This window comes from Convolutriloba macropyga, chromosome 1 (assembly GCF_964194025.1).
Source record: "Convolutriloba macropyga chromosome 1, txConMacr16.3, whole genome shotgun sequence".
Classification (NCBI taxonomy): domain Eukaryota; kingdom Metazoa; phylum Xenacoelomorpha; order Acoela; family Convolutidae; genus Convolutriloba; species Convolutriloba macropyga.
Window position 1 is genome coordinate 17,580,488 of NC_134468.1, and position 27,998 is coordinate 17,608,485.

Here is a 27,998-nt window from a genome sequence, read left to right on the forward strand (position 1 = left end):
AGAAAGGATAACCAGAAGTTTTTACTCCAGAAGGATATAATGTAAAGGTGAAACCAAATTGTCCTCAAATGGCTTATGAACTCCAATTGCGAATTTTATTTTATTGTGATACAATAAAACAACAGCTGTTAGGTCCCCACCTATCAGCTGTTTTTTCATTGTATCACAATAAAAAAGTTCGCAATCTGAAGCAGAACGCATGTTAAATTCTTTGTTTTTCTCGTTTTTGCTTTCTCATGTTCGATATTTATGACTTTTGAAATACGTCTTGGCAAAAAATGCGTTAAAGCAGCAACCAAAATGATTTAAAGTGTCTTATTTAAAGTTTTAATTATTTTTTTTCAACAACATTCAGTGTAGAGTACATTTAAAGGGTCTATATATATATATATATATATATATATATATATGTGTGTGTGTGTGTGTGGGGGGGGGGGGTGATTTTGCTGCAATTATTAACATCTAATCTTTTTACGTAGCTAAGAACTTTTTTCTAAATTACTGCAAAATGCTAGCCCTCGTTAAGTTCTCTAGTTAATTTAGGGTTCTAATGACTATTTTTGACGAATTGATCATGCATGTAATTTATATCAATGAGAACTAAAAAACGTCTGTTGATTTAAAAAAAACTAAAAGAAAAGCGTTATTTTTGTCAACACTGCACCCGTCTTCTCAATTTTCCTCTGTTTTACTTTGAAAGATTTTTTTCTCTAGTTGACTTAAATTTGACATAATAATCGAATTACAGAATGCAAGCGTTAGTACTTTAGTATGATGGGTGTAAAAAATGTAGAAAATTATAATAAAATTTCACAAATTTTCATCACTTTTTCACGTCTTCGCGTTGTTTGATATAAGTTGTCCAAAATTTGAGCTTGCCAGAACAGAGGAAAAATTGAACACTTCAAATAGAGTTCTTATCAAAATATGATTCCTTGATTTTTGTTAACAGTTTTCTGAGAACCGTTTTCAACTTGGTCTTCAGCCTGACTAACTGGTAATGATTTTGTCAGTTGTGCATATTTTTGTTCAGACAAAAATTAGATGAGAATAAATATTAGTCACTTGTTTTTTTGTTTTTTTCAAATTTCTATTTGAAAGCACTGCAATTGTTTTTTTCAAATTTCTATTTGTTTTTGATAAACATTTTTTACAACAGATTGCTCTCGTTGATAATCAACTTTCTGAGAAGCTGCGTTGTATTGAAAAATATTTAATCACATATTTGGTTTAATATCTTTTAAAGTTATATCAGACTGAGAGTTGTGATTTTTTTTCCAGTTTTTATTTTATAGAAAGTAGTAATCAAGGTTGGTCTAGAAACATTGCTTCAGTTTTAGCATTGCAAAACTGATAATCAAAAGAGTTTTTCTTTTTGTAGCGTTTCCGCCAGCGTTTTTGTTCGTGTTTTTGTCATTTTTGATGTTGTCCAATAATGTTGTAAAATTTATCGAATCAATTTTTTGTTGCAACAGTTTTTGATTGCTTTTTATTATTATGAGAAACTCAATTAGTAGAAATTAGCAGAAAGGTTCAGTCCCTTTCGCAGCCATCTGTTAAAACGGCAATTTGATAACGCTGTAGGTTTCTTCTGAAAATTAAAGCAGAACTGCTGTGAATGGCACAGCTAAACTGCAACTTTTTCTTCAGTTTTGCCCCTTATTTTCAATTAAACGTTATAGCTGATTATCGTCTCAAAATTGCTTTTTAATTTAATTTTGCGTTTTTATTTCACGACCTATCAATAATATATTTATGTCTGATTGCTGAGGAGAAATTGTTTTGTTTTGTATTTCTCGAAGAAAAGTGAGTGCTATTAGAATCATTGGCTAATTCATTTTTTCGCTTGTCTGGTTTTCCACTTCGTAACAATGTTTGTAACTGCATAGTTCTAGCACATTAAGTACATAGTTTCTGTTATTTACTCTTTGTGTTTTCATGTTCTTTGGAGCCTGGTAGTGTGTTCTATTTGAGAATCAGAATAGCTCGAAAGATTTTTTCACAGATTAAGACAATTACGAGAAATGTCCGTTAACGTTAGTAGTCTTCGAATTTGTTCTCAAGCTAACAGTTGTATATGTTGCTGCTATAATGGTAAACAGACTTCATATTTGTTCTCTGAGTTTAGAAAAATTAAATAGTGTTGACTTTTTTGATATTTTGAGAGGAATTTTTTTCTTTTGTCTTCGAATTTGTCCAAAAAGACTTTCGTTTGACCGCTCATGGCTTTGGCAGATTTTTGTTTTTAGATTTGTGTTTATTAATTTTTGGAAAAGTATATCCGACTTTCGACCAATCTAGTAAACAAAGTGCTGGTTATTAATTAAAAAGTTATCATTAGAGTGCGTTATTCGATTTTAATTATGGTTGAATTTTATATCTTTTAGTGATCGAAATCTAAATTTTCCGAATTGTTTTATTTCTTTAGATTGAGGGCGGAGTTTCGAGACTGACAATCTATCTTTTGAGAGACTTCGATAATTATTCTTTAAAAAAGGATATTGAAAAAGGATAAGAAAATACAATTGAAGATTTTTCTGTTGCAGTGATTAAAAATTAGTCTCCTATTTTGTTGATCTGTAGAGAAATGTATGTCTTAAAGTTAATAATTATGAGGTAGCATTCTCAAACGAAATTGTAATGTTTCTACATAGAGTGGCTTATCTCGGACAAATACAGGTTTCCCGGCTGCTCTTTAAAACTGCAGGCCTTACGATATAGATTTTTATTCTGGAAGAGAGTGCTGGAAAAAAAATATCCGAACCGACATCGTTTTCGTATCCCTAAAACCTCTATAAACCGACACACCCTAGTACTATAAACAGTTTTGTCTCCAAATTTTGACATCGCTTTAGTAACTGGCTTGAACTATGTGCATAGGCACTTTAACCTTTTTCCAGATTCAATTTGCGTTGGTAAATTTTCTACAAATAGAAAGGGGATATGAATTGTCTCATAAATTGAGCCTACAATTTATTAATTTGCCCATTTTTTAAAAAAATCATCCGTTTCGATTTGAGACAGATGTTAGTAAGCCCTTCGACTGTTTTCCGATTCTGTTCAATGAAGTTTTAACTTTAAACAAAATTTAGCATTTGTTTGAGTTCTAGAAAGCTGGTTTTAAAGTTCTTTGTGAAAAAATTATCAAAAATATTTGATTTCAGATTTGTGAACAAGTTCAACCTTTTCTTTGATTCCATTTTGTCTTCATACAAATAGAATTTAAGCAAGCTGTGTTGTATTTTCCAATAATGCTATCATTTATGCATAAATTTGGCTGTCAGGCCTTTAGGGTTGGAAAACAACTGCGTGGAGTAATGGAGGGGAACTAAAAAGACATTGTGACGCAGCCTCCGATTCATATTCAAATTACGGTAGGCTGGCTTTGCGGAAAGTGACCAATTTGCATGAAAGTGTGTACTATAAAAGCCGTTTTATTGCATCTCAAAAAGGTCAATGGTTTTAATGTTTCATTATTCGCTCTTCACTTATTCTTCATCAGCAGCTTCTATTCATTCAACTCTACTTAGCACAGCTTTTTCCATTGTTTTTTCTTGTGTTGTTTTTGGTCCGCTTTTTTGCGTCAAAGATGTTGCTCCCACTCTAAAGCATTAGTTGATACGAGCACAGAAAAGCAGACTTAAATGCACTTTGCCTCTGTATCCGTTTTTGGAGTCTATTGTTTCTCTATTTGTGCAAAATAAAATTTATTTCCATTGTTAAATTTTCTCAAGTGAAAATACTGATGAATTACAAGTGCTGAGAATTGTAGATATGGTTTGGAAATATTAATCGATCTTTTAAAAAATTACAACTTTTCAAATGCGTCATACATACATACCTCAGGAAGTAACCATGATGATATCAAATTGCTGACTGAATTGAATTTCACAGCCAACCTAGACCATCATGTAAGTACATATTTTAGTTCAGTTGTTAATTTTTTTTCGTTAAATTCTTTTAAGCGTTCTTGCTTTTGAAAATCAATTCTGCGTTCGCGAAAACGATATTCAAGTTTTCGCTCTGTCATATTGAGTCTGTAATACTGTACTTGACTATTAATAAGCTTATCAAATTTTTAATCGATTTCTGAGCTATACTTTTGAAAAGCTGTCCATCAACAAGCTTCTCATTTGTTTCGATGATCCAGACTGAGAAAAATGATTGATCATATTAAATTTTTATTAATGTTGTCATTTTGTTCCAATTTTGTCAGCTTTAATCAAGTCCGCATTTGTAAATTTTTTTACTCGCAGCATTCAAGCGTTTCAAAGATTATTCGAGAAATCTGGAAGTCCAGAGCATAATCATTCATAGTCTGATTATTGGACCGCTAGTATCTTGAAGTCTTATGTAGTAATAAGACCCGTTAATTCTTTTTCAAGTTTAAATGGACTGGTATTTATGGTGCCTCGAGAGAATGTGCTCAACCGGTCTTTGTGATCAACCGATTCCGCGTTTCTTAGACAACGTTTTTGGCTTGTTTTCAACTCATCACATGAAATGGCCGTCTCTATTCAAGTTTTTCACTTCGTTGAGGAGATAATACGCATTTCAACAAATTCAAGTCGAAATAATAGTGCTCTTTGTTCCCATTTCATTCAAGTTATTCAAGCAATATCATTAACGATTGATATAATATACAAAGTTTATCCTTGTACTTCTCAAAATCAAATCGTGTATTCTTGAATTTGTTTTTATTCATTTACAAATAAAGATTTTTCTTTAAAAATTAAATTATGGAAAGAACGAATAAATTACGATGGTTGCGCTTTTTTTTATCTTGAGTTAACAATTATCCATGAAAAAGAGTCTTTTGGAAAGACTAGGAGACGACAAAAAATTTTCTCAGAAAAATGGTGAAAACCTTGAACTTAATGTTTTTCTTCTTGAATACTTGGGTTAATCTTGAAGATGATTTTTTTGGTTGCCTAGGGGTGTAATTTGACTAAAACCGTAAATAGTTCACCAAATACTTGGTAATTGAATTGAAAAAGACTACATTTAAAAAGAAAATGGATGGGATACTTGCCATCTCATTAATTTATGAAATTAAGGTTGGCAAATTTTATACAATTTGTCTTTTAAACCCATCCATTTAGTGAGGCCCATCCATTTAGTGAAACCCATCCATTTAGTGAAACCCATCCATTGACTCATTTGTAGATGCACACTATGCATCAGCATGCAGTATGTGAAAAAAAAGAACACTTAATTTCGATAATTTTTCATATTCATCTTTTCTTTTTTTTTATATATGTTATTTGAAAAATCATAGCAACATTTCAGACTGGCCAGTCCCAATACAGACTAAAATTGGAGAAATCCTAAATTGACAGACAATTCCTAAACATGTAAATGTAAACATGTAAATGTAAACATGTAAATATCTTTTCATTTTCCGCATTGTTTTTTTTGAAATGTCTTTTCTTCTTCGCTATAATCATCTACGCGATATAAACATAAGGTGATTTTTAGGTGACGTGATAGGTAGATTATTTCTCCATTTTTTTTTCAGTCTGAGCCTATGTTCCCAAACTACAGGTCAGGTACGGCAAACACTTCGGCGAATACCGGTTCGCTTTTCAGCTAATCGTTTGTTTCTGGAAGGGCCCCATGTGGAAGTTTTGAAACAAATGTTTCAGCAAGTTTCCGTCTCGCTCACTTGCTTTCTCAGCAAATATAATTCTGATAGGCTTTACTTGACTAGTTCGTTGTGCAAGTGACAATACTGAGCTAAATATTAACTAGTGATTGCACCAAAAACACACTTGTCCTTACATTATGATCATAGTAAAATTAGAGAAAAATTTACTCTGTAAGTCAGACCGGTCAGTCAATATTTTGACATGATTATAGAATACACAAAAGTAAAAATGTCTATAAACAGTCTTGGATATACAGTGGTTCTGTAAAGTAAAATTGTGTCTGGTAACCCCTGGGTAAGTTTCACCTGTAGTTAAAATTTTCTTTTCATTTTTTTTAAACTAGTTGTCAATTTTTGTTCTAGCTTTTTTATTACATTTATGCATTCTTGAATTAGAATCAACTAAAAACAAATAAATACGATTTTGTTTAACACTATCTTTTATTCAAATCTCCAGGGTTCTTTATATATGTTTTAAATTGCTCTCGAATGAAATGTGAAGCAATTATTGTAAAGCTGGTCTTTTTTATGCAAAATTCTTGATTGACAGTTTTGACTTTTCGAGTGACTTTCACGCCTTTGACTTTTTCATTTTGCTTGATGTAATTTTTTCTCATTGATAAGTGTCAGCAGCTGTATTCAAGATGTGGCATTTTGCTACTAGATGTCAAACAAAAGCGCTTCAAATTCGGTTCTCTTTTAACTTTCAATTTTATTTTTGTGGTATATAGTAACCTCTAATGACATCATTTGAAACCCCCTTAGTAAATATAGTTACTCCTATGACTGAATGGAGCTTCGATATATTTGGGCGCCAGCTAGTCGTTTGAGAGCAATTCTTTTGACATCAGTCCTTTTCTTTGCTGTCTTCAGCTGATTTTTAATTCGATTTAACTGAAACAGTGATTTACTGATTAGAATCAGATCGAAAATAGGAAAGCATACGACAAAATTGCGTTTGATAACGAAATTTGGAAGAATTCTTCAATCTTTTTTTGTTTTGATATGACACGAATGCATATTAAGTCACCGATTACGAGCATCACTTAACAAATTACTAGAATAATAATACCTCAATAATTGTGAAAAAGAAGAGGAGGAATCGTGGGTTTTTATCGGTACTTTGTCTTAATATCCGGAAAAAAAGAATGAATAAAATTGAAAAACCGTTTTTCAGCTGACGAAAACCGTGGTCCATCTAAAATCATAACAGAAGAACATTTTTCTGTTTCCTCATAGATTTCAACGTTAACGCTAAGTCCATTTTCAGACATATGGCTTTTTTCCACTAAAACTTGCCATGCCTTAAAGCTGAAAGCTTAAAAAATTAGTTGAAACTTGAGATTTCTTAATTATCGATTTTGCCAATTTGATTTGCATTGCTTTGAAATTTGCTTTGTTTCGCTGTTTGACCGCCATGGTAGTCATTGCCATTTAATTCGGTTGTCAAGGTTTCAGCGAATTATTTGTAGGACTTAATTTAAAGGACTTATTTAATTTAAAACAATCTTCCATGTAGTTTTGCATCTATTTAGTGAGAGCTGGTTTTTATCATCGCAGTTTTCAAATATGATAGCTAAATATGTCATTAGAAATGAATTTCGAAGAGTTAAATAACTGTTTATCAAGAGATAATGCATAGCTCATACTGTGCTCAGTTTTGGATTCAATTTTTATTCAATCAAGTCTAAAATTGATAAAACGTAGTTGACGTTCTTCATGTACTGTTCCCAAAACATTAAGAAATGTTCATATCGGAACAGTTTTCTAAGATTTGACAAATTATAACATTTCAGCAAACTGTTAGAAATAGAACCCATGAGTTAATGAACACGTTTAACATTTGTGTCTAAATTTTAATAACAATTATTTGGGAAATAACTAAACATAATTTACAATTGAAACAAAGTTTTTTTGTTTTTTTAATGCTCAGCTGAGTTTCTTCCACTACAAAATGTACTCCACTCCCTTTTATAGAGTTTTCATAGTTAACATGATAACGAAACGCGAAGAATGGGTTGTGAGTGATCATAATTGAGTTTTCACCGGTTAGCGATGACAATTTTAAAGCCCCTTCATTTTAAAGGGGTGTCTTTAGTTTTTTATTGAACCAGTTTTGATCGATTGGTTTATTTATAGGGTCATCTAACTATCTAACTACTGCTAACTTTGCTCACAATAATTGGTAGTTTTTAGCCGCATTTCATCAATCTAGTTTAGCTTTGTAATTATATTACATAATTTTGTATTATATAGTTTTATATTATATATAATTTGGATATATTTTTCTCCTTTGTATCAAAGGCTAAACAAGCATAGAAAAATATTTCGCAACGATTTATTAGATTTTTGTTTGTATCATTTCCATTATCCTCATTAAAGTTTTCACCAAAATAAAGTAAAATTGAAAACTTTTGTAAACAAATGATTGTACAACCCAGTAAAACCATCATTTGGTAATAAAAGCGGACTTCGGTTTGGCGTAAAACAGTTTCGGATCTCAAAAATAAATTTCGTTCTTGATGCAATATTTTGAGATTTTCGTTCTTCTTTTACTTTTGGCAAAGTTTGACATTAAATTTTAGTTTAAGAACTTTCTTTGCAAAGTTTGAGATCACAAAACTAATTCCAGTGCTAATTGTGTTTTTCGTCGATTTAAGTTGTCAGATAAGATAATTAGTTTTTTCCTCACAAAAGCAGAAAGATTAACCGCTTTAAAGTTGTTAGGAATTCAGATTTTTGATCTTAAAAGATTTGTTACACTGGTTGGATCGTAAATTTTCACACCCTCCCCCTTTATGACCTCACCTCTCTTTCTAACGGATTTAAGGATCATACGAAGCTCGTGGAAGTTTTCTTCCTTTTTGACTATGAAAAACAACTTAATAGCTGAACCACATTCCGATCAGCTGGTTAAGTGTGGAAAAAATCATATCATCGATAATTCTACCATTGTCTTGGTCTGTCGACACTAGTAGCTCACAGGAACAAATCATTAGGAGTTCAAGGAGTTCAAGAGGTAGCGTATTGTACGACTCCTCAGCTCCCATGACACTTAACTGTGATAGAGCTCTTTTCTGAATTCTAGTTAAAACCATGCTTAGCGGGACATAAATTATAGTAATTAAGCATGATTCAGTCAAGTCCGAATTCAGACATTTAAAATTGGGTCCAAACTAAGATGAACTAAATGTGCTCTAATTCAATTAGGATATTTTGGTACTTTACTAAACTTTTGCCAATAATCAGAACGGTACCACAGGATTCGTCTGCTCGCAAAGATGAGCCGTCTCACTCCTCAACAATGGGAATTGATTCTCTAGACTTCAGTATGAATTAAAACGAACTACAAGTTTCACAATCTATCTGCAGTGAAAACTTTCCATCCATGGGCTGTATCCCCGTGGAATTGTGTTTACAATGGTCCGAAATCCCCACTAAGAGATCGTAGAGTGCATTGCAATTACTAACTGATTTCATAATTTAATAATTCAGGAAAAAAATTCCGTAGTAAGCAATTTTTTTTTGCTCGCATCTAATTGCGGGTGGACAAAAAGATAAGCATGAGCAATTTTTAATGATAAGTTGACCTGACTGATTGAGAGCGCTTGATGCATTTTTTGATATTTCTGGTCTTTTTCTTTTGGCAACGTTCTACGTCGAATTTGAATTTAAGAACTTAAAGAGGTGTCTTTATCCATTCCTTTAGTATCCATTCCATTGCCAGCATTAAAGTTATCACCAAAATAAAGTAAATTGAAATTTTTTGTAAAAAAATGATTGTGTATGACACAGTAACTTAATAATATCATCATTTGATAATGAATGAGTACTGCGATTCGGCCTAAAAAAGAGATTCGGAGATCTCAAATAATAAATTTTGTTCTCAATAAATTCTTTTGAGGTTTCCGTTCTTCTTTTCCTTCTGGCGAAGTTTGACGTTGAATTTGAATTTAAAAACTTTCTTCGCAAAATTTGAGATCACTACTAAACTCTAGAGCAAACTGTGTGTGCTCTCGCTGATTCAAGTTACCATATAACATAATTAGTTTGTTCACAAAAGTGGGAAACAGTGTAGCCTCTGACTTTGCTACGAATTTGTTAAGAAGTCAGATTAGTGATTTCAAAAGATTTGTTACACTGATTGGAGAGAAAATTTTTACGCCCTCTTCCCCCCCACAACCTCGAATCTCCTAACAGATTTAAGGATTATACGAAGGTCTGGGAATTTTTCTTCAATTTGGGCTATGAAATACAGCTTAAAAGCTTCAGCACTTAAGTGTGAAAAAAAATCATTTCATCGATAATTCATCCCCTACTAACTCTTACATTCTTTGTTAAAATCATTGATAATATACCAGTATTTTTATCTTCCGACATCTGTAGGTCACAGGGACAAACCATTAGCAATTCAAGAAGTAGCGTCTTGTACGACTCCTCAGCTGCCTTAACACAAGTGTGAAAGAGCTCATTTCCAGATTCTAGTTGAAACCATGTTTGTCGGGAGAAGATAATAATTAAGCATGATTCAGTCAACTCCAAATTCAGGCAATTGCAATGGTGTCTAAACTAAGATGAACGAGTGTGCTCTAATTCAATTGGGATGTCTTGGCATTTTACTAAAATTTTTCCAACATTGAGAACGGTAACACACGATTAGTCTGCTCGCAAAGTTTGTCTGTCTCGATCTGCAACAATGGGAAGTGATTGTCCAGACCCCATTATTAATCCAAACGAACTACATGATGTACAAGCTATCATTCGTGAGTGCAGCAAAGAGATCCCCTAGTTCTGTCCTCTGCTTTCACTGTCCATCTTGCATGTTTTTTGAATGAAATTGAAAACAAGTTAAGAAAGCTCTCTTAACCCTGTTTGTATCTCTTGATAGCACTAGTGAACGTACCGGAAGCGAATGCAACGCGTTGGAGTTTCTTAGTTTTGGATCAAATTGTTGTTTGGAGTTTAGCCAGAGTAAATGCAAGCTATGGTCGATCAAAAGACTGATTAAGACTACTAGGAAGATCATGAGAAATAGCTTAGAGTGAATTGAAAAGTTAGGGGCTGCTGTAGGATCTGGTTTTTTTCTTACTGAAACGTGTGAAAAATTGGAAGAACTTCACCAGTGTTTAGCTACTCGACGATCCACAATGTGCTTCTGGTATCCTGCGTTTGTTCCCTGATGCGCTCAAAATTGCCTACTTTTTACCATGCAATTCCCTTTCAGACCAATAAGCACATTCAGCTCATAATTAGATTCGCCTAAGTGGTTCACGGTGGACCGAATTTCACGAGTTTTATTCTCAGATAAATCATTGGATTTGGTATGCCTTCCAATAATCGTTTTTTTTTCTTCGAAAATGAAGATCACGCTATCAAAATCAGACTGCATTTGTCGTTTCTGTTTTCATACCTTCTTTTCTAATAGAAAAACTAACATTCCAAAGTCCTACTGAAGAGACCTCTTTGCTGAGACAGTTGAGGCCTTAGCTGAAATTGCAGCCACGCATTTATTTCAATGAAAATATCGGGAAAATGGATAACTCATACGATTATTTTTTAAGTAAACAAACTTCCTCTAGAAAAACGCTCGTTTGCTAACTCTTTCTCCACCAGACATTTTATATGATGTGAGAAATGATGCCGGGTCACGCCATGATTGGAGTTATATGACTGCTTGTCGTAATTTTTTGCGAGAAAGTATTACGTCAGCTTGCTCGTGATTTTATTTGAGAAAATTTATTTATTCAACAACAACTCCAGACCGTGCGATATTTTTTGTCTGTATCGATTTTGGATGTAACCGTCACTTCTTCGAAACCATGCTTTATCTCGAATGCGGTGGGGAAGTGTGGTTTATACTTTTCAGCTACTGGGGACAGGACGTATGAACAGTATGGCACTCAGAAACATAGCGAAGCTGTAATCCAATTTTTTCCCTTGCAATTTGATACCTTTGAGGGACAGTTCGTAAGAACCTCAAACGAATCGCCTTTCTAGTTGGTAACATAATTTTGCAGCCTGATGGGCGATCTCGATCTTTCAGTCGACTAGCTCTACCAGTCTTTACCGGGCTAGCTATACGAGGGACAGCAATCATTTTGATTGCAAGCGATGAGAGATACTAGCCATATATGAAACGCGATGAAACCTTCGAATTTTTATGTCAGCTGTTATGAGGGGAGCTTTTCGCTTTTCTTCTAAGACGTGTCATCCAATGAGGGACAATAACAATCAATAGCGATAATTTTTATCTATGTTTGACCCAATGAGTGGGGAGATCTTAGTTTTTTGTCTATCTGCTTGGGCCCTAAATCAATAACGCAAAGTTTGGAAGCCAGAACAGGAAATATACCTCAGAAGATTTTTCATGGAAACGAGCGCGTAATTCCATCGTTGATTCCAACTGCATTGATAACAATTAAAATGATCGGTTTTTAACAAATATTTTGTTTAAATCATTTCTCAAATGAAAAAGGCTTCTCATGGATATTAAAACTGCTCGAGGTTAAATGTAATAAATTTAGCTCTGAGAGAAATACTAGAAATTGTTCTTATTTTTTGTCTGAGGAAACTTTGGGTAATAAAAAGAATTGGTTAACTTTTTAATATGCAGGCTATATGTGCAGTGTGTCTCAATATTAATGATTATGAAAGCTCTGGTATTGAGGTTTCTGCAGTCAAGCGGAGGATTGCAATTTTGTGGAATGGACTTTTGCAAACCTCCATAATTAAAACGAAAATCTCTAATGTTTTCCTTCAATTTGACTGTACTCCATCTTTTGCAGGTAGTGAACTCTGAGATGCTGTAACAGTGCTTTCTTTTTTGCATCAATAAGATGATGCCGAGGTTGTGCAATAGCGTGTTAATCCGGGGAGGAGTGGCTTGGTTAGCAGTAGTATAGGGACTGGGACTGGGTGTGTCCGGGTTGAAGTAGGAAGTTAAAAGGCAGCAGGAGGAACGGCAAATTATCCGGTTTCGATCAGCATTCAAGCGGAAACTTCACACTCGCGTGCATAGAAATACGTTAGCAAATGGTGCGTGTGGCTGTATAAAAAGAAAAAAAGAAGGCAGTAAATATCTGGCTGTAATTAAGCTTCTCTACTTTAGACGATTACGCCTTTTCCATTCCCTTCAAAACTGGTGTAGCATTATCGGTTTTCAATCGTTTGAACACCAGAGTGTTGAATTTGTTTTTTGTTTCGCATATGTGTGTGCTTTACAATAACTGAAACGTTACCGCATTAACTTCAAAGACTTACATCGGTTTTCTTTTAACTTTTACTCTTTAGTGTTTTAATGTCCGAATAAACGGAGTTTCCAAAATCAAACGTCTTTAGCTGTAACATAAATACTAATTTATCAAAAATACTGATTAACCGAATTACCACTGATTTTTAGCACCTTATATCATTTCGTCGGAGATCTTCGGACTAATTGAATTATTGTATTCTTTGGTTTTCTTTTTCAATATTTTCTGGTCTATCTCTAAATTCTAATCATTTGGCGTGTACCGCCATGTAAACAATATTCATCCAAGTAAAGGAGGAGTAAAATGAGGTAGGAAATCTTTTACGCCGGCATGAAGCAGTCTTTGTCAGCTGCGATTACTAAAAATAAGGTGAAAATGGGGGATAAAACTTGAAGACATCGAACAATAACATAACGTAGAAAGGTTTTAGAGACACACTTGATAACTAAAGTGTCCGCTATCTGCAATAGTTTTTGCTTTTTTCCTATTCAGTAATAAGTTTCTTATTCAAGTAATTTTTTGCTATTCATATAAGTTGCTTTCGGTTACTCCCAACCTTTTCTCTGACAGAAAGTTGTTTTCACGACCTTGGGAGGTATATTGGAATATCCGTCATCTTCTGACCAAAAAGTGAAGAAGCTCATCGTCTGTCGCCCGAAAATTTTCATGCCGTTAGGATTTCGCTTAACTGATGTTCGATCAAAACCACCATCAATTCTTCTGATCAAAATGTTCACTTATTATAACACATTTTTAAACAAGTTTAGTTGCTGCTGTGTAAAAACATGCCTTTTATCTGAAAATGACCCCCATCGAAATTTTTGTTGAACTTCGCAGAAAAATTTAAGAAAACAAGAACAAGAATGATTGTTTGTTTTCGCCTACTGCTGTTCAACTCTTTGGCTATTCAGTGCATCATCTTTACACACGTTGGTTGCCTCAGATCTCTGATTCATTCATCAGATTTTTTCACGTCTGGTATTTTGAGCCCATTTTTGCGACCACATTTTTTCACAATACTGAGTTATTAAAACGCGGTGGATAGTCGATGAACTGTGGGCAGTAACTGTGAGTATCTCGTTTATTTTTTGACATGGATATTTCATGGATTCATAATTATTTTTTGATGTAGTTTTTGAATCTCTGAAGCTGTTTATAAACTGTTATGCGAGTCGGCGTTATAATTGTTTCTAGTTTTTTAAGTGGTGGCATGGCATGGTGGTACCAGACATTACCACCGATAAGGGGCGGCACTAATTGACAGTTAACATCATGTGATGCAACTATATTTCACGCGGGACCTCATACTGTATGACGTAGGATTTGAACAACAGATGAAATTTCAACCACCGCGGCATTTGATGAAGGTTGAACCTGAACGACTGTTCACGCATGCTATTTTTTCAACAACCAAATTCACCCATATCTAACTACACACCCGCCACGTGGACTTGGGTCTTTTGTAAGGGTCTTTTGTAAAATAGCGAATGGGTTATTGAATTACAATAATAACTGCTGTACTGTAGGTACAGTATACAAAATAGAACGCCATCTTGGAATCACAGGCGAGTTGGGCTATAAAGTACGGGTATAGCACAAGGGGCAAAAGACAACGCTTGAACAATTGCCCTAGTCCCTAGTTTATTTTGATAAATTGAACTAGACGTAGTCGTTGAGGCTTTTAACAGTCCCCTATTATTTTAACCAGCCGTCCAATCTGAGGAAAATCAAAAGCTTCAGTGTTAATTTGTAGCGAAGCTGACTGTAGTTTTATTGTATTTTGCTCTTGGATGTCGATGCTGCTTCATATTATATTCTGCCCATTGGAAATACGAGCTAATTGAGCGTCAAAGTATTGAAATTTTTGGCTCAAGCGTTACTTAAATACTACATTTCCGCACTTTAGAGGAACAATTTTGCCATATTTTATTCGCATCCTGAGAGAGTGAAAGATAAATTTTGAGCCGCGGGACATTAAAACACTACACTGACATTTGCTTCCCAGTTTATTGATTGTCAATTTATTCACTTCAACGCTTTTCGCCCACGTTACAAATTTGGGGGTGCAATTCTAGGGCAAATTTGAGCGGCGGGTCTGCACAAGGGGACAAGTTGCCCTAGTTGTCATGGCCGCAGTGCTATCTATCACTTAATTATCTTAACTCCCACGTCTAACTTGTCTCAAAGACAATCAGATTTGATTTTAGCAAATATTTCTCTCCTTTCTAAATTGAAATGAATTTCCCCTCCCGAATACGACCCCAGCTCTTACCTTTTAACCAATATATCCCTATATTTTCATATCCTCAGGTTTTATGAAGTGTGCAATAAATAAACGGATTCAACCGGAATATATTGAATTTGTTGCGCATGTTGACGTATTTGCAGGAAGAAGTCAATGTGACAAAACATGGTTTGCTGTTTACTGAGTCGAAATCCAAATATTGAGTCGAAGTTTGAATAAATTTGCGTCCCAAGAATCCAACACAGGAGCTGGGCTAAAACGTTTACTTTATCCAGACGTATCTATTGGGCCTATTAACGTTAAGAGCCCTTTTCCGTTATAATGTTGTTAAATATTTAATAAACAAGATTGTCCTACGGAATTTGGGCGAATCTGCGGGGGTTTGGTCAACACTTGGGTTTGATTTATGACCAGAACCTCAGGCTGCTGTTGTTACTTGAGAGATCGTTCGTAGTTTTAACCAAATTGAGCAAATGCAGAAGGCAATAGTTGCAACTAAAAAGCAACCAGCTTTGACATCTTCTCTGAACCCAACTAGGAGGTAAGGTTTCCGAATTATTTCAACTTTTTTCAGCAGTATCATTTTTCTTTAGTGTGGATATAGAATTCTGTTGGGTAAAATAGTTCACTAAGTTAGACGTCTCCGATATAGTGTGTTATGCACAGTTTCCATTCGATCGACAATAACGGTAAGTTTTTTTGTCGAATTGAAAAAGGAAACTGTATCTCATGTTTTTCACATTAGTCGTGAATTGCTCAGTCACAACTATTTATTCTTTCAAACATTCTTTTTTCTTACATCTGTCTCCTAAATGTTTCTGCATGATTTCAAATTATATTGAAAGATTTCGATTGTTTTTCAAATATTTTGGACAATTTCAGTAGCTAGAATTATAGCGTTACTTGTGAATCTACATTTTTTTTTTGTGAAATTTGAGTTGATTCCCTTCGAATGAATGAAAGATGTCCCAAATTTTTTTTTGTAGTTGATGGTACTTTTTTGTCAACTAAACCCGGATTCAGAAACGCGTATCTAACCGTTTTTATACGTCGTTGGTAAGTGATTCATTTTTGATAGTCAAAAATACTATCATTTTATATCCATCTTGTTTATTTGTGCCACCAAGGTTACTCTAATATTCAGCTGACAGTTTTTTATTTTTTATTTTTTATTTGAAGCCAGTTCTACCTTTTCAAACGTGTAATTGGAAACGTTAAAAGCGTCAAAAACTCTTTTTCAGCCCGTTTAGGGCCCGTCAATTAGTTGAGACGTGCATACAACAGCTTTCACTGGCATTAATTTTCAGTGATGTTAAGAGTTTTTTGAGCAGTTAGTTTGAGAAATTCATATAGCAAAAACTTAGACTAAGCGAATCTAGTCCTTGCACATGAATCAAGTTCGTTCCTTTTTGAAATAATTGACAAATCAATTGGGTACTTGAAAAATAGACAAAATGCTTTATAATCTTCTTTGTATTAATTAACAAAACATAAAGAGTTGAGATTTTTGCGCGAATTACCCCGGAATGTTGTGTGGCACTTTGCTAGTGGTCCTCAAGTCGTCCTCAATCATGGTGAGCTGGTTCCTTTTGTGTTGTAAAATCGATTTAAAAAAATAAATTTCAATTCTTTTGTCGAAAAACGAGAACGCTGTCAATATCGTTATATTTGCCTTACCGATTTCGAACTGAATAAAAAAAGATAGTTATGCGGAATTCTGATTTTAATGAAATATCAGTTTAGGTGTCAATTCGAAAGTGCTCAAATGGTCATTTTTCAAAATTTTATTTTCCTTTTTAAGCCACTTTTGTGTCAATCTTTAATTTCTTCGTGCAAAAATGTTTAGAATCGGAAAGTTCGTGACTGATTGGATTGAATCAGCACAAAAAATTCAGCTTTTTTAAGCTAAACACTGGCACTATTTTTTTCTGACTACGTGATTTGTAGAATTTAAAAAAAAAATTTGGATGAGTTTTCTGTAAAAATGGTTATTTTGGTTCAAACTTTTTTCAAAACGGGGAATTTATATGCGAGACCGGCTTTTGTTTCTTTATGTTTAGTCAAAATTTCACTTTTTGTTTTTGCATTGTAGCAAGAAAGAAACGTAAATTTGTAGACCGCAGAGGCTAGTTTTGATTTTTATTTTAAAGAAGTACAAATTTTTACTGCAAGTTGAAAATGGGTGGATAAAATGAAGGGAATATATTGAGAGGTTTAGGTGGTTTCAAAACATTTTAATGATGCTTGTTTCGTCACATTGTAAATAAATTACACTTAAAAACTTTATTCTATAATATATCATTTATATTTTTTTAATCAAAAACAAAACAGAGTAACCGACTAACTTTAACTTGACCAAAAAAAGTTTTAAAGAGACAAAAAAAAAAACATTTTTTTAGGAAATTTTTACGGCTTCTTTTTCTTGAAAGTTATTTGTCATTTTTTTTTATTTTTTCTAGTTATAACCAAAACGTTTTATAAAACTAAACTATAACTAAAACGTTTATAACCAAAGCGTGAGCCGAAAATCTTATGAAAAAAAAAGAAATACTATTTCAACCTCCTTTTTAGAAGAATTTCTAGACTAATTCTTTCAAGAATATATTTATCTTGCAGCTAATTAATGTGGTTTGATTTGCAAAAATTAAATCCAAATGAAAATTTGTTTCTCCTGATGTAAAAGGAAACTTCCGTTAACTATTTTTCAGGAGAACAGAGAAAGGAATAAAATTTGACATTTGGAAAAAAATAAAAGTAAATAAATTTTATCTCTGTCTGTGGCTTCCTGAAGAAACTAATTTTTATTTAGACAAGGGCTTATATTTTATGGACCGTTCTACTAAATGGAAACATCATCAAAACAGTATATTCTTTTAATGATTAAAATCGGAGAAAATATTTGAAAAAAGAACAACGTAAATTTGCCTAATTCTGTGGTCACTTAAGCTATTCCTGGAACCATCATCCCATAGTTCTATTGCAAATCGATTTCTTTGAATATTCACATCATTTGCTAAATTTTCTATACTTGAGGAAAGAACAAGAAAAAATTGTCTTTTTGTGAAACTAAAAGAAAAAAGATTTCGTTTTTTGTTGGTTGTTCCTGACGCTTCGACTGATTTGCTAGTTTTTACACCCCACTGGCTCCAAAAATAATGGCTGTTTTATTAAACAGAAAATTTGAAACAGTCATGAGTTTATTTTAGTTTTCAGTAAAAAAAATCAACGTCTCCAAGTAGAACAGCATTTTGGAAAAATATAAAATCACAATTTTAGTAAACATCTACTCAAAACCCTATGCTCAAATACAAAATACCGGGCAAAGGTGCTTCGAAACTTTTTAGTGGGTCTTCATGGATTCTAAATTTGCCTAATTGGTTCTTTTTATGGATCTTAAGGAAAGAACATTTTTAAAACTTTTTTAGAGAACTAAATCACTTTGATGTTGAAGCTTGACCCGATGTTGATTACTGGGCCCATTTAACTTTTTTTATAAAGGAATCCTTTCAACTTTTTCCCTTCAAATTAAAAGTGTTAAATATTTTACTAGAGGATAGAAAGAGCTTCTTACTTTTCATCGATCTGTATCGTAAACATTGAAGCGAAGGAGAACATTTCTTTGTTTGGTTTTCTTTGAGTTGTGTTAAACTCAATAGTCTGTGAAAACAAGACAAATGATGTAAAAAATGCTACGGAAAAACGCTTAAATTTGAGCCCGGAAAAACTGATAGTCGCAATAGTTTTTCGTTACAAACAAATTTGAGGCTTCTTGTGCTGTCTTATTGTTCCAACATTTTTTCGAAAATGGGGGAATATTTATATGCGAAGCTGACTTTTTTTCTTCGGTCAAGTTTAAGTTTTTTGTTTACGCACTGTAGGGAAAAGAGAAAGACACCATTTTGTAGCCCTAAGCTTCAGATTTTGATTTTTATTAAAAAAATTATCTAAAATTTCAAAAAAGGGATAATCTCTAGAATTGGAAGCAAAAACTGCAAAAGCAAAAAACACGCTTGGATCGTGGCAGATTGACGTTGAACTTTACAAGAAAAAAGAACGGAACAAATTTTTATTGAATTTAGTTAGGTTATGTAGAGATTTATTTATCAATAATTTTGAACGTAATTCCAAAAAGAAATCATATATTTTTTTTCTCAAAATTTCGTTAAAAACTTTTAACTGTCTATATAAATTCTGCTGGTTAAAAATAAAGTACGAGTCATTTTTTCTCTGTATCGAAAACATTTTATGGATAATGGAAGACTTCAGGCAATTTATGTCTCTCAAAATAAAACAAAAGAGTTTTTTTTTCTAAATTAGTTATTTGCAAACATTTCTGCAGATATCAGCAGAATCAACCATTTCAGTGTTCTCAAAAGTTTTTAGACGCAAATATTTAAGTTTCAAGAAATAAACATCAAATCAACCACAAAATATTGAAAATGTCTGTTCTTATCTTTTTTATTTGTATTCTTTCTATTGTCAGAGCAGATAGTTCGGAACAATCTCTTCTAGAAGAATGAATTACAGAAGTATTTGAGAGTTAAAGAGTTTTTGCGTCGCCAGGTTGAAAAATTGAATCCAAATCTATCTCATATTTTTTTGAAGTTAAGAAAACTATTTTTCACTTCCCTTTAATTTGAAGTTGCCCTTCGAGCCGATCATTTTCAGTCGTTGTGCGGTTCTGCAATTTAAAAAAAACCAATCAGATTTTAATTGTGAAACTTCTCATAATAACAAGGAAATGCTCTTTTGAAAGAAGAATTTTCTTTTCATTTCAGATCACAAAAAAACTTATTGAAATTGATTTTTTCGCTAAAGCCACTCTTACTTAAAATAATGAAAGGGCCAAAACATAAATTTATATGATTACCAATTTTTCCCAATGCTGTTATGAGTTTTTGAAAAACAATTTTAAGTTTGATATATATTGCAGTGTTAAAAGTTTGCAGTAGTTTATCCTCATGAAAAGTTTATCCTCAAGGTCTGTTCCCACTATGGTGTCAATTTTACTATTACAGATTTGATTGCCTCAAAAAGTACACATTGAAATTTACTGAACAAAACAATCAGACCTAAATGAATTTTGACGAGCCTTGAGTAAAGATCAATCAGATAGCAAAAAAGCCTAAAAATGTCTTTTTTTGTTGGTGAGGTTATTGTTTGTGTGTTTGCGCTTGTGTGTGTGAACGTATATGAGTGTGCGTGTTTGAAATGTGTGGTATCGGTGTGAGAGAGAAATAAGATAGTAAGGCTGAGAGAGTTAGTTTTTTTTTAAATTACACACAGATAGAAGCAGAGAGCAAAAACTGTCAGAAATCTTGAAAAATAGACCACCTGAAAATTTTCTACAAATTGCGGCTTCAAATTTGTCAAAAGCTTGTACTCTGTTTGTTTTTTTTTCTCTGATAGTAGTTTCACATTTTGAACAATTAATTTTGCCATTATGTTCATGAAACATCAAATATGACAAAACTGTATGTCAAAATTTCAACAATGGTATTTTAAATATATGTGTCATTTTAGCCACTAGCGATACAATTGCCTCAAGAAGTGAAAAATTGGTTTTCCAGAACAAACAATCAGATTTTAGACGCATGCTGATCAACCTTGAGTAAAGATTAGACGCCCAAAATTTTTTTTTCTATGTCTGTGTTGTATTTGTAATTGTGTGCGTATGTGCTTGTTTCGGTATGTGAATGTGTGTGGGCGTGTGTAATGTTTTTTGTATGTGTGCGTGATAGAACGAGAGCTAGTTTGAGAGATTTGGTTTCCTGAAATGTAAGATAAAAGTAGAGGCAGAGGGCAAAAACTGCCAGGAAACATAAAAATTAGAAAAATTACATTATATACGACAAATGGCCGCTTTAGGTAAGTCCAAATTTGAAACCGTTCGTTTTTATATAACGCTGACCATACACCTGGAAAAGTTAAGAAAATCTCTCATGAAATATCAATGCTGGCAAAATTTTTCGAAAAAATTTCGAAAAGTTACATTTCAAAGTTTTGTGTCAAAGTTGAAATTACCGATTCCATTACCTCAAAAAGTCTATGCCTAGTTTTTATTTCTAAGAAAAAAGCAGAAGACCTAATTGAACAGTGATGAACCTTGAGTATTGACCGATTGCCTAAAAGAAATTTTTTTAAAATTTTTTTTTATGTTTGTGTGTGTTGGTTTGTATGGTTTTCCTTGTCTGTGTGTGAAGTGTCCATGTGCGTCTGCGTGTGAAAGCTTATTTTTGCAAGGTATGCCAAATAGTTTTTGTTTTTACTGCCGAAGAAAGAGGGCATTTTTTTCACACAGTACATGTAATTTTCTCCAATGCCTTCAAGTTGCTTTCATAAATCCACAACGGTTTTTCGTACAAATTTTACAACTTGTGTTTGCAACCCTGACAGGTAAGATGGAACTTTCTGTGCTATGGTATTATTTTATTTTGTTGCTATGTTATTATTATAATTTGTTGCCTCTATGACACTTTTGACATTGCTTGATTTTTGTGGTTCCTTCTGTTTTATTATAATAGTTTTCGATTAATAAAGTTTTTTTCCGTTTCAGATTTAACTGAGTTGATTGAGAATTACAAATTGTTTAATTAGTCAAGATAAATCTCAAACCATAGGCCATATTTAGTCAAAATTGAGACATTTGCGTGTGATATGGATTTTTAATCCAGGTTGTTCTGTTGTATCTCAATCTGGCTTTTTCTGCTACGTTTTTAAACCCTTTTCCTGCTACGTTTTTAAAGTTTTACCGAATGAAGCTAAATAAAATTGGTGATCTCTGAGAATTTGTAAACATTAAGATAAAATGTGACTTAACTAAAGGTCATTTAATAGAGTTTTGAAATTATTACAGGCAATTAACGTTTCCTATACTCGGGAAGTTGCTTGTGTCAGTAGAATTTAAATGATTGCTAACTGTGTTTAGCTTATTTATTACAACGGTTCCGAGGTGCTGCTGAATTTTTTTTACGTCTATTGCATGAATAAGCATTTTTTAATCTGGGTAATATTTTATATATAAGCTTTATAAAGAGTTAAATTTTTTATGTTGGGTTTTCGAGATTGGTTTTCTTTCTAAAGCCTTGTCATTGCTGTTTTTATCGAGTTTTTTTCCAAATTACAATTTTGTCACTTTGGCTGATATGGCTCTTATGGCTGATCAGAATCAAATTATTTTTTCTTTTTACGTGCAAATTACTTGCTTGATTTTAACGTGCAAATAACTTTCTTTTCTTTTTCTAATTTTTTTAAATTCAAATATGCATAATGTGCATGATCAGAATAAATTCTTGTTCCAATTTTCACCTGTATAGAGAAATAATTGTTCCGACCCCTCTTGAGGGGGGAGGAACTATATACTCAAATGGGTTTTTTTTGTTCAGTCAATTTTCGCCGATCGATATAATCATCGTAGAGAGTTGAGACTGGTATCATTAGAAAGCTCGTCCAGCGTAGAATAAGGAATTAAAAAGATTTTTTTAATTTTCGTTTTCTACAGGGTGTTATCGAGGTTTAAACTTCTGAAAAAAGTAGAGTGAAATCACGTTGTTTTATTCACATTTTCCGAAATTTTTGCCAAATTTTTCGTCAATTTCGCTAAAATTTGTTGAAATTCTTAGAAATAGTGTCGTTGATTTTATTTTTAAGGACAAAAAAGCCTTGTTGATTATTCTGATTTAATTTTTTTGGTCAGAAACTCTGGATAAATATTTCAAAATTCAGCCTTTTTCATCAAAAACAGCACGAAATAAGCTACTTTAGTCCACTTTGATAAAATTTGCCGACACTACACCCCCAAACAACACTAATACAATCTTTGAAGGCTCAGAAGGGGGCTATTCCTACTTCAACTTCCACCGAGAGTGCTCTGTAATTAAAATTTTGCCGTTTTTTGCTAGCTTTACTCGTTTATTATCAAAAATGCAGAATTCTTTTTTTGAGTTTTCAACTATTAAATTATCTATATCTACAATATTCGAAAAATCAATAGTTCCTAACGGAAAATAAGCATTAGCAGCGATAGTTTTTGGCCAATCTTGGACTGTTACAATCCAAAAAGAATTCGGATTGCAATCAGTTTTAAAAATAATTGGTTTTTAAATAAATAATGGCTTAATGAACTTTTCCTACTTTTTTTCTTAATTTGGTCAACTTGCAGCTTAGTGTCAGCAACGAAAGAATGCTTATTCATTCTACTGATTAGAAATTTAGTCTCGATTGCGTTTTTAAGCCTGAAGTTATTGTTTTCTGGCTTTGATACTATTAGATTTCAGACTTTTTTGTTTTTAGAAATTTGCCAGTTTTTCACGTTTTCTAGTCACATTATCACATTACTGACAGTTCTCATATCACATTATTAGCGTTCAAAATGAAACACAATTGAACATCTTAAAATCCTTAAAGATATAGATTATCGTTTTAACAGCCTCGACACTTCTTTCTTCAAGAAATTAATTGATTTTTAAAATTTTGTCTTTAACTGTCATTTTGTATTTGTCATTTCAGTTGTATGAAATTTCCTGTATATTGATAGGTTTCACTGACTTTTTTTGGAAGAATAGACGAGCCGATATTCTGATATCAGAAGATAGCTGATGTTTTTCATGACTTTGAAAACAATCGTTTTCCAAAACTAAAAATAAAAAACTTTGTAACTTCGCAAGTCTGTTCTTTTTTTTGTTACCTAATCTCATTAATTACAGGTCAAATATGACATTGTGGGTGTCAAGGGAAGGAGTCAAAAGGGATTGATTTCCTAACATCTATTTTTTTAAAGAATGCATTATGACCTTACTGACTTCGACACCGGTTTTTCACAAAAAAGTAAATTAATTTGAATTTTGTCATGTTTGACGTTCTTTTTGTAGACGCAAGAATTATTGTGGATAGTTGCAGGTCCCAAAGAGTTCCTATGGATGAATAAACGACCCTATTTAAATATTTCATTTTGTAATTAATGTTTTTCATGACTTTTGATATAATTTTGTATTGAAAAAAAATCAAAATTCTTACATATTTTTGCCCTTTTCTCTTTTTTGTCTACTTGTTACCTAGTCTCACTCTTAAAGGGCCAAATACTACATTATCGGTGTTTGAAGAAGGTGCAAACGAATATATTTTGAGCGCCGAAATATGGCTTGACGGTTTTGACAGCGTTTTCTGGCAAGTTTCAATAAAATTTTTGTTTGTTGTTTTTTTGTTGTTCTTTTTAGCCGCTTAAAGAAATGAATAAGAACAGGTCCTAATGCCGTTTTATAGAAGCATTGGTATTCGTAAACCTTTGGGATATTTTACTTGATTTCTAATTGTTTTAATTACTTTGAATTTATTGTTTTAAAAAAATAAGCGAATTTTTTAACTTTACTGTTTTTGTTCTTTTTCGTCTAATTGTAACCAAAACTTTTTATGGACTGGTCCATATCTTTTCTGGTGATTCATAGGTTATTTTGTTTGTTTTTAGGTTCATCTGACTGTATGTTGACTTTGTTATTAAATTTTGTTTTTTACAACGGACAAAACATTTTTGATGTAATTGTTGTTTGTTGTTGTTGTTGTTGTTGTTGTTGTTGTTGTTGTTGTTGTTGTTGTTGTTGTTGTTGTTGTTGTTTGATTTTGCTGTTCGTCTTGACTCGCTTTCTTAATAATGGCATATCACAGCAATTAAACGCTTCAATTTTTACTCCACTGAGTTATTTGCTTTGGAGGCTATCTTATCGTTCATACACAATTTTTTTGAAAAATACTTGGGCTTTTTTGGGATTCCCAAAAAATAATTTTTTGGTTTTCTATCTGTTCCTCATTTGGTAGACAATTATGCCAAAGTTGTGGATGGGCGGGGTCGGAACCTTATGTGCGATCGCACATTGCTGAGCCGCCTTGTTTGTATTCTAGAATCATTAGAATGAGTAGATAGTCTGTTTGCAAAAAGAAATCTTTTTTCACCGTTTTACAAGTTGACTCTATGCTTTCTTTATTGCTTCAAAATTTTTTTTTCAATTAGATATTCTTTGCTAGTTAAAGCTGCTCCTTTTTTAGGGAAAGTTTACACAATTTGACGTCATATTTGAACGACAAAACAGGAGAATGAAACGTCTTAAATTTTCCCCTATTAAATTGTGCCTATTGGACTTCAAATGTTCCTCTCCTGCGATGAAAATAACAAAAAATTTATGAGCATTAGTGCCGGCTGAAATGGCACAACTAAAAGTTGTCGAGACAATTTCTGCTCTTAGCATCAAAAAAGGAAGAAGAATAAACTTTGTTGAACTAGTGGTTAGACTGTAGCAATAACTTGAAGTTGTTTTAAGTGAGAGGCAACGCAAGCTCAAAGCATGAAGATGAAAGTTGATATGAAAGGAGTTGAGCTTCTGTAGAGGATATGAACAACACTGTGGCAAATAACTGTAATATGTCACATAAATTTCTACGTGAGACAATTGTTGGTTTGTTCAAGTGCTTTTTATCTCCTGAAGCAGACCCCCGCTTTGCTTCTTTTTTACTTTGCTTATTTTGCTGAATTCGGAATGAGAGCTTGTTTTCCTTTTCCTTTCTTCAGTTTTAAGCCTATCCCGCGATCCTTTGTGCGGCAGGGAACAACATCTGCCGCCCTCTTCGTTTCAGTGACTCGAAACACACTTTTGATTGATGGCTCACTTATACCACACAAAGCTATATCTAGCTTCCCATTTGCACAATAAGCTCACTATCCACAATTTGAACGAGGATATTATTGCTTCCCTATTTGAGCTTGAGCGCGTTTTTAACCTTAAACTGTCAACCGTATTCTCCACATTCAATCCTAAAAGCTTTTGTAACGCTGTAAATAAAGCTATCCTTGCATACTATATATATTTACACGTACTAACAACTCAACAAAACAAGCTTATAAAAGACAGTTTGCTTCCTAATTATCTTGGAGGCGACTGAAATCTTTTATTATCCCTTCATCCTTTTTGTTTATCCTGCAAAATGTTCTGCTGCTTTCAATCAAGATAAACAAGCCAACCCATTAGAAAAATCAAAACACCAAATACAATACCACAGTTGTACTGAAAAATTTTTTAATTACTTCTTCAACCTAAATTTCTTAGCCCTCTGTTTTAAACTTTGCCTACTTCTGAGACTGTTTTTGAAACGAGTAAGTTTAGTTTAAAGCTAAAAAGGTTAAACATCCTTGCAGTCAAATGAAAAAAAAAATGATTTCATAAATACTTTAATTGAAATTAATTCTGTTCATTTGGATTCATACTTTCAAAACATCTTCCTAAAAATGAAATTTTTAAATACTTATTATCAGATATGAAATTGATGTTCACAAACGTTTTAATTTTGTGCACGATTTACTTGTAGGTTAATAAAAAGTGCCGTGCTGAATAAAATTAGCATGTGAAAATTGCTTTTTAAGAAGCGTGGATTTTAAAAATGGGCTTTTTTGTGTGCAATTGCGTGGTAGAGACTTTTTACCCACCCCTTCAATATTACCCTTCACTCACGCACCCACCCATATTTCCTCTTCTTTTTTCATCATTAGTCAATTTATCCCAGTTCTGTCAGAGGAAATGAATTTGGAATGAACTATTTCACTATTTAGAGGAAACCCAATATACATCCCCCCAAATTCATCATTGTGACAACTATTAAGTCATTACAATGTTGTTGGGTTCTAATAAAGTCTAAATACATTACTGTGGTACGCGCATTTTGGTTGATTTCATGCAAACTGTAACTAATAGGTTTACTTGTTGTAAGAAGATGATAAAAAGTGTTCTGCTCATATTTTTGTAATTTTTGTTTATCTTTGATGGCTGTTTGTGAAGAGAGGGACATAAGGGGGGGATTGGTATGGGGAATTGGTGGGCGGGGCGTTGGCTGGTGGTTGGAAGTGCGTGGGGGTGGGGGGGGGGGGGGGAGGGGTGGCGGTTGACGGCAGAATCCTCAGAGGTATAAAAGTTTAGAATTGATCCCTAGTTTTTTGAAGTTGCTATACTTATATGAGCTTCTCAAGTGTTTTTATTCGACGCGCGGGAAGGAAAACTAAATTGAGATGGAATGGGAGCACAATAAAATAGGGGAAAAATTCATTAAATTTCAGAACACTTTTCATTATGGCTGGAATTGAATTACTAGTATGAAGGGAAGTTAAAAATGCGTCTTTTACTGCTAGTTCATTTTTGTAACTGCGCTTTTTAAACTAAAAAATAATCACTCATATTATGCGATGTACACATACAACTCATATTTATACAAAAAGTTACCACGCGTTCAATTATATTCTAATTATAACATTATTTTGTTGTCCCTCAATTAAACCGTCAACCCCTGAAGAAATGGAAGTGGGTCGAAAGCAGTAGGCAAAATGGGAAGTTAGTCTCAGGCAAATTGTTCACATTGATTAACTGAAGATAAAGGAGATTGTGGCGATGAACAAAACGAAGAAACAAGTGCATTATTCGGACTCCCTTCCGAAGCTGAAAAGAACAAGGTAACCTGCTTTTTAATCACAAACTATATCATGATTTCTAGAAAAAAAAACAGTTTTTGTACAAATTGAAGTTTTGGACTAATAATAAAAATTGTGGATTCTGCGTTAATGCAGTGGAACATCATTAGGCTTATAGCAGCTTGTTCTGTGCTATCTTTTCTCTTATTTTTCTTATGAAACTGTGAAGTGAGATGAAGATGAATAGCGCTTGCTATGGAAACGCAATGATCCAAAACGACAGCATTTCAATAGAGAACCCGGGCCCTGGTGCCATATGGTAATATAGTAAAACATTTTTGATTCATGATATTCCATTAGTAAAACGTTAAATCAGTACTGAATCAGAGTATCCTAAGGGTAATTCACCTCTCG

At 33.1% G+C, this 27,998-nt stretch overlaps 1 protein-coding gene across 8 annotated transcripts in view; it reads left to right on the forward strand.

The window, feature by feature from the left end:
* The window catches only part of LOC142335874 (dystrobrevin beta-like), a 203,811-nt gene that overhangs the window by 33,569 nt on the left and 142,244 nt on the right, over positions 1-27,998 (forward strand). The window contains exons 1-2 of one of the 8 annotated variants that reach the window (XM_075384285.1): positions 12,776-12,911; positions 14,903-15,683. The exons of 4 other annotated variants lie outside the window; for them this stretch is intronic. In XM_075384285.1, coding sequence (XP_075240400.1) covers positions 15,616-15,683 — 68 coding nt within the window. In that variant the 5' untranslated portion in view covers positions 12,776-12,911; positions 14,903-15,615. Of the gene's footprint in view, positions 1-3,774; positions 3,912-12,775; positions 12,912-14,466; positions 15,684-27,235; positions 27,627-27,998 lie in introns of those variants that run through there. 3 more of the 8 variants (XM_075384312.1, XM_075384275.1, XM_075384295.1) reach the window with 3 other exon arrangements.